The 7,753-nt window shown below is 41.8% G+C and overlaps 2 protein-coding genes across 2 annotated transcripts in view; one reads left to right on the plus strand and one right to left on the minus strand.

Moving 5' to 3' along the window:
• Positions 1 to 275: 275 nt before the first annotated feature.
• Positions 276 to 3,878, plus strand: il17d (interleukin 17d). The gene is made up of 2 exons (XM_080456493.1): positions 276 to 1,202; positions 2,718 to 3,878. The coding sequence occupies exons 1-2, from the start codon at positions 874 to 876 to the stop codon at positions 3,037 to 3,039; spliced, it is 651 nt and encodes a 216-aa protein (XP_080312619.1). The 5' UTR covers positions 276 to 873; the 3' UTR covers positions 3,040 to 3,878.
• Positions 3,879 to 4,770: 892 nt separating this feature from the next.
• Positions 4,771 to 7,753, minus strand: part of eef1akmt1 (EEF1A lysine methyltransferase 1) — an 18,950-nt gene continuing 15,967 nt past the window's right edge. Inside the window, exon 5 of the mRNA XM_080456492.1 lies at positions 4,771 to 5,389. Within this exon, the coding sequence (XP_080312618.1) occupies positions 5,256 to 5,389 (134 nt within the window). The 3' untranslated portion in view covers positions 4,771 to 5,255. The remainder of the gene's footprint in view (positions 5,390 to 7,753) is intronic.

Below are 7,753 nucleotides of genomic sequence, written 5' to 3' on the forward strand. Positions count from 1 at the left end.
CATTGTACAAACACTAAAGTTATGAAAACCAGAAGAATCAGTGATGAATATATTGCCTAAAGTCTATAACCACGAGCTTATTTATTTTATTTTTCCAGTATTGTAACTGCATTTTGTCCTTGAGCAAATGTACGTAGTTACTTTACACCACTGCATGGGGGACACATGACAGAGGTGGAGAGGAGGCTGCTATTTACGCGAGGGGCGAGAAGTTGAAGAGAGGGTCATCATGTCAATCACATTTTCAGCTCCATTTTAGATTGGTTTTCTACTGTCTGGAGCTGAAAGAAACGATTCCCAGCAGTGACCGGACGTTTGCCAAACAAACGCAAAGTTTCCACGAGACGTCGTGAGGAGAGAAACAGAAACTACAAGATTTTTTTTTCTTTCCTTTTTTCCTCAACTTCACCAAGATGCAACCAATGTGAGCATTCCATCTCGGCAAGACGGCAATAACACCTGGGAAAACCGAGCGTGTGTTCATTTTGGTAACCGGAAGACTCGCCCCAAAACACGCTCGCCCCCATTTTTCCCCGCGGACCGCTCGCCCACCGTTCTTAGATTTTTGTATTTGTTTTAGCCGAGGAGAAGGTTGGAAAGAAGTTTAGGTAGGGTTAGGCATAGTTTTACTGAGGTTAAGTTTAGGAATAAGGTTGGGTTTTGGCACCGTTTTACTGAGGTTAGGTTTAGGAATAATAAGGTTAGGTTTAGGCATAGTTTACTGAGGTAACGTTTAGGAATACCAGGTGGTGACCGTTCCGAGGTCGCCGGATTTGCCCCGGGGCGACTGTGTTTTGGGGCGAGCGTTTTGGTATTCGTTCATTCTTTGCGCACGTTGGTTAACTTGGTTTATAGGGCACCAGACCGCGCGCAATGATGGCTCCGGGTAGAATTTGCGCACTGCTTGCGTACTTGATCCTGATCGATGCGTCGTACGCCGCGGTGAGAGTCAAGAAGAAAGCGTCGCGGGCTGTCCTTGTCCGGGGCCGGCCGTGTCTGGATCTACCGGAGGAGATCCTGGAGCAGATGTTCGGCCGTCTGTCGGTGGGCGTCATGAGCGCCTTCCACCACACGCTGCAGCTGGCGCCCCACGAGCGGCACAACCTGACGTGTCCGTCGGCAGCCGGTGGTCGCCGCCTCCGTCCGGACAGAACTTCTCGCGTCCCTGTGAATTTCCTCAGCCTCTCTCCGTGGGCATACAGGTAAAAAGAATAAGATCCAGTGGTGGAAAAAGTATTCAAATATTTTACTTTAAAAGTATCAATACTGCAATGTAGAAATAAAAGTGAAAGTCCGGAATAAAAAAATTACTAGAGTAAAAGTAAAAAATATTGGTATCAAAATGTACTTAAAGTAGGCTACCAAAAGTAGAAAGTACTCATTTTGCAGAATGTCCCATTTCACAAGTTTTCAAAATATTTTGAAAATAGCTGATCTACAAGCTCACAATGTCTCACATCACTATGCATTGTGAGCTTTTAGATAGGCTATTTTTAAATGGCCGAAATGTATAGCCAAGGGCTGAAGTGGGTAATGGGGTAATGTATGTTTTGTAATAATCAAAATCTACAAAGTAACTAGTAACTAAAGTTTTCCAAATAAATGTAGTGGAGTAAAAGTATAACATTTGCCTCTGAGATGTAGTGGAGTAGTAGAACTAAGTAAATGTACTGAACAAATACTCCAGTAAAGTAAAAATACCTCAATGATACTGAAGTAAATTTACTTAGTTACTTTACACCACTGCAGGTAAGCACATTGGTTCTTCTCACATTTTCATGTCATGGACCCCCACATATATTTGGTCGCAGGGCTGGATTAACACCTCTCAGTGCCCCTGGGCACTGGAACTGCAATGGGCCCCCCCCCCTCATGCGCCCTCGTGCGAAATTTTGACATTTGACATCATTTATTTATTTCATTCGTAATAGATAACTGCAAAATGGGGATTTTTTTTTGTGATCGGTAGATCCGGCCCTGTTTGGTCGTGTGACCCCAACTGATTATCTCCATAAGATAAGATTTGTGTCATTAAACATTTTTCACTTTTATTCAAAATGTTTCAAAACCTTGGCCTGGACCGTGTGACACATGTAGTGCCTACAGCTACACACTGTAAAATCATGAGTGCTGCAATCCAGGTCTTGTCCTTTGAGCGCTGGTCACCGCTTAAGAGGGAGTCCCCGCTTTCCCAGATGAGATATTGCACTTATGAGCTTTCAGGCAGTACTGTTTGTCAATAGCCATGTAGACACCTGGTCTAGCCTACATTTCTTGTTGCATTCACATACTTTAACTTGGTTAAATAAAAGATATTCCAAGTGATTTTATCGTTATAGTGTTTGTTCAGTAACAGGGGTCTCCCCATCTCTCCAATAAACAGAAAATACATTTTCAGGTGGGTTGCCAACCTCATTCAATCAGGAGAGAGTATTCATTTATCAGCTTCAATTTGATAGTGTTCCAGTTGCAATTTTGTCGTCTAATTTCTTTGTCATCACTTCCAATTTCACTTGTTTATCCTGTGTGAATTCTCTACTGAATGGAAAAAAATGTGTATCCTTAAAAAAGAGCTGGAGAGACCCCAGAGAACCTTGTTATTTATTAACCTTGTCAGTTATTATATATATATATTGCAGCTTTAATTTAAGTCAGAGTGTAGTACGTACAAATGGACCATGACCTCGATTATCTATCCTTTTTTTTTTTTGTACCAGGATTTCCCATGACCCAGCCAGGTATCCGCGATACATCCCAGAAGCCTACTGTTTGTGTAAGGGCTGTCTGACCGGCCCTGATGGAGAGGAGAGTGACCATTACCGCAGCACCCCGGTCTACACGCCCTCTGTCATCCTAAAGCGCACAGGCTCGTGTGTGGGCGGCCGCCACTCGTACGTGGAGAGCTACGTGTCCGTTGCAGTTGGATGCACCTGTGTGCCCTTGTTGGAGAAAGACAGGGACGCACAAAGCAGCAATCAGAGTGTGGACCGAACGCGGCCCAAAGCTGGGCTCCAAAGCCCCACCGACAAAAATGTATAAAACACTGTAAAATGGAACCCATTTGGTTCCATTTGTACACTCAAGAGTTCAATTTATGCTGAGGATTTTACTGCGAAGGGTATGGGGTCGTCGTATGCCAGGTATAGGATATGCTACTTGGCCTTGATGTGCTCGGGACTTGAGTGAAAGGTGTTGTCTTGCCCTGGTATAATGGTACTTTTAACCACTTTCAGTAATCCATCCCTCAGCCATATATCATTCGTTCAACGAACAGCGAAAACACTACATAGACCTACGCTTCGCAATCATCATATTGTCCATATTTTCTATCAATTGAAACATACAATGCAATATTTTCCCTATTATTTAACACATTTTTCAAATTATAAAAAAAATAAAACATTTTTGAAAATGTTTGCCTATATTGACATGGCTAAAATAGGGATGCCATGCAGGGTTAATGTGGTTAAATAATGGACCCACACCAGAAGCAGTATTGTTGAACACCTATGAAAACATGAACACAAGGAAGAGGATGAGACTCTTGACAGACTGAAGTCCACACCAGTAAGGACTAAAGGTGGCATTAATTGTAATTAGCTGTCCCACTAATAATACAACATGATCATGTGTTGGGTTGCAATGGGTGAAGACATGGAGATTCACACCAGTGGCAATAACCTGATCAACACTGCCACCTACTGACTGTACAGAACAACAGACACATGTATGCACCTCTCAAGTACTATTCTAGCCTAAAGCAACTTTATGAGGATTATTTCTTAATGTTTATACACCAGCGTAACACTTTAAACTTTCAGGTAATCTATACCTTTTCAGTGTTATGTCCAATAAAGCTGAAAACAATGGAAGGTAACTTGAATAGATGAGTGCTTTTTTATGGATTTTATTCACATTCCTCCAGCAAATCTGCAAAACTGCTGCGTTGGGAGCTTAAAGATCAACTATTTTTGCTATGAATACAGGTGTGCCTTGACATTTTGACTTGCCCATTGGCGTGCCTAGGGCACAATACATTTGAAAATCACTTATCGAGACATCAAACTAGAGAGGTGGATGTATCACATTAGGTCTGAAACAGACACTCAATTAGAAGAGGGCAGCAGTGATAGCTTTAAAATAGAAGGGGGAAAAAACTAGTGACTAGTGCCAAAGCAATATCATGTGAATTCACATGAGGATGCCCCCTATCATTCTGTACATTCTTCAGGGATTCTGTTCTCTGAAGGTGAAGTGGAAACACTCTCTGACAATATTCTATCCTCACCAATAGTCATAGGCTGGACTAGCAAAGGGAGACATCAAACATGGCTGCAATTACTCAAGTCGATGCCAATTTACCGCCCTGCCCTATGGATGTCACTGTTGCACTTCAGGAGGACGGTACAAGTAAACCGTTATCCTCACTGGAGAGAGACAACTTTGTGTTTGTGGAAAACAGGCATCCCAACAAGATCTTAGAGGGCCTAAACTATAGATATATAAACAACTTCCCAGGTTAACATTTGACCCGGTGAATGGCATTAAATTCTGCCTTGACTTTCACTTTAAATGGAATATCATGCTACTGTATCAGTGAATTAACTGTTGACACAATCTGACACCAACCTCAACCTTACAGGCAATGTTTACAACTGACTTGATGGAGTCCAGACAGCATAGGGTGGACATTAATGGAGTGGAATCTTAGACGATTGACATGTTGGTGGGCCATGCTTACACTGCAAAGGTGTAAGCAAGCATCCACCTGAAATGTTCAGGTGATATATTATCATCATAAACCTTATTCATTGTCTCCATTTTTTACCTACATTGGTGCTTAAAAAAACACAGCTGTCGTATAATATGTATACAATATTTTATACTTACGTTTGACATGCTAAAGTAGCGAAAATAAGTTCACAACGCAATGAATGCATCACAATGAGATGCCCAAACTAGGGACATTAGGTTAAAGTGGTTTAATCTGCCTGTGGTTTTTTATCAATTATTTAACCACTGAAAAGTATTAAGATCTTCTGACTAAATAAGTACACTGATGCATTGGAACACAGTTTCCTTTGTCCATTTCCTGAAAAGTAACGGTTTTGGATATACAAGGTTTTAGCCTGAGAGCGACAAAATGTTTATGTAGCCTATATACAGTAGTCCCCTCCCTCCATCAGGTCCTTGTCTGGATAATTAAATACGTTAAAAAAGATAACCACACCATGTGGACAGTCTGATTCAACTCCTCAGGAGGACAGGAGTTGGGAGGGATAGTTAACGAAACATCGGAACTCGTTCGACAGGCACTTGTTGTGTTTGGGCAGGAAGCTGCAGAGCTTCAGATCCAGGAGCCGCTTGGCGCATTCCTCCATGATGGCTCCTGCAAAAAGAAGAAGGCAGTGGCGTGAGCTTCTAGATCTGCCATTCTTGGTGCACGACAATCGCACGTAACTAAGTTTAACTCTGGCTTCAATGGTCTCTAAGGATAAAGTCAAAATTACATAACTGTCCAACAGAAGAGATGTAAAACAAGTGATGTTTTGTGCAGGCAGGTTTTAATATCTTTATATCTTAATCATATATATATATTTTTTTTAATTTTCATTTTATATCCTCATCATGGACTGTATGTATATTCTTATGCATAGCATGTGTGGGGGCAGAAGGTCGTGACCTATGACCCTGGCCTGCTAAACTAAATTGTATTAATAGAGAAGGTACTGGAAGAAGTGGACTTCCATTTCAGTTCCAGTCCATTTCCAGTTCCAGTTGATTTGTCAGTAAATCGAGATAAGCTGCCCACTCCTCTGCCCAGAAGTGGGTGTAAACCAAAAGAATACTATATGGCCAGAATGGGAGGTAAATCAGGCAGAGGAGCATCCCTACTGACAGCGTATGACGAACAAGGTCTACAGCTGAGCACAGCTGGTTGGCGCTTGATTGGGGGGCAACCAAGGAGCGCTCGTGGCCCAGTAACCTTAGGGCTATAAGGAACAACGTAGAAACAACTAGAAGAACACATAAGGGAGGGGGAATGCCTCGACACGGAGGATCAATTACTCGTTAAAAGATACGAGTCAGGTCAAGATGACTTGACAACTAAGCAAGCAAATAACAGGTGGTGTTCGACACTGTGGTCCCATGTGGGACACAGTGGAGAGATAACAAATAATTGTATGATGAGAGAATGAAATTAACTGTGTAGTGATGACGATGGTGCCCAGATATATTAGTAAGATAGACGGAAAAGGGGCAGAGAGAGATATTCGGGAGCCCAGAGAGGCAACATCGTTTGCTGTAATGCTTAAGCCTTGCTATGCGTATTGTAATAAACCTCTTCTGCTGATATAACTAACTTCAAGTTTGAGAGTGTTTCATTCTACCAATCCATCACCGGGAAGACTAAGGATCCCTAGGTACTACACCCACAAAGATTGGCGTCACGAAATCGGGAGTTTAATAAAGCGTTTCGTGAATTTTGACCGACGCCTCGCGCGGCGCAGCTGCAGCGGCCGGAGGACCGGGCCAATCTCGCGCTTCGCCTGTCGACAGAACTCAAGGTGGCCACCAGAGAAAAGGTAATAAAACTCGAGCCATTGATTCAGTGCCTTTTTGTGGAGTTCTCTCGCTGGGGGGAGACGGAGGGGTCCCGGCCCGGGGCTGTGGGGCGCTGAGCGAGGAGGAGGAAAAAACAGCGAAACTATAAATAAAAGAATCTGGCTGGGGAAGATAGTACCAAAAATAAATGTAGTTATTAGCGGATTGGAAGGTGAATGAATGCACGATTAAGCTTAATAATACTAACCAAGCATTAGAAGCATGTCTAACATTCTCAGCTTGAAAAGCCTTGCAAAGCAAAATTTTATTTGACCACAATTTGGAAAACAAGGTCGAGAGAAGAACCGGTTCAAGAGATAATTATAAGAGTTTGCAGTAAACTGCGCAGAGATATTGCGCAGATTTATACAAACAAAACACAGAGAGAACACGTCTAAAGAGATAACAGACGCATGAACAGCTACAATATAGAGCTTTAAAAGAGAACAGACTAAGAGAGTCTGACGAGGAAAATTACAGACCCATGAAAAAGCTACAATATAGAGCTTTAAAAAAGAACAGACTAAGAGAGAGTCTGAAGAGATAAAAATGACAGTCTGTAAGTCTGAAAATAATACAGCCATCGGGCTGCGTAAGAGATTAAGCTGTATTCAGATAATTAAAGAGGTAAAAAGGCCAAGAGAACCAGTAACGTTACACAGAAAAAGAAATGAATGGTGAGCTCACATGTGATAATTTAGGAACATTTAAAGAGTAGAAAGCAATTATATAAATCAGCCGACGGGCTGAGAGTCAAGGTATTTATATAAGGAGATGTCATTTATGTCATGTACATAAAAAAAAAAATGTAGCTACACAGAGAATAAAATAATAATAATAATAATAATATATACTGTATAATCAAATTAATTAGAGCGCATAAAGTCATGACAAACCTGGAGAATTTAGACAGTGGAAATAAGAGAGCAATGGAAGTGTGTGGAGTACATGGCTGGTTTAATCACAGGTTGAGATAACTAGGTGCAATATTGGTGAGTGTGATGACCGTGGATTTGAAAGAGTGCATGATGGCTTAAATAGGACAATTTTACAGTGAGTGAATGAAGTATTTAGAATGCATAGAAATAGAGTTATTTGGAGGGCATGCAGTGTGGATCTGAAAGAGCGCATGAAGGTTTAAATGGGG

Source organism: Gymnoscopelus braueri, assembly GCF_963280865.1.
Source record: "Gymnoscopelus braueri genome assembly, chromosome: 18".
Lineage (NCBI taxonomy): Eukaryota > Metazoa > Chordata > Actinopteri > Myctophiformes > Myctophidae > Gymnoscopelus > Gymnoscopelus braueri.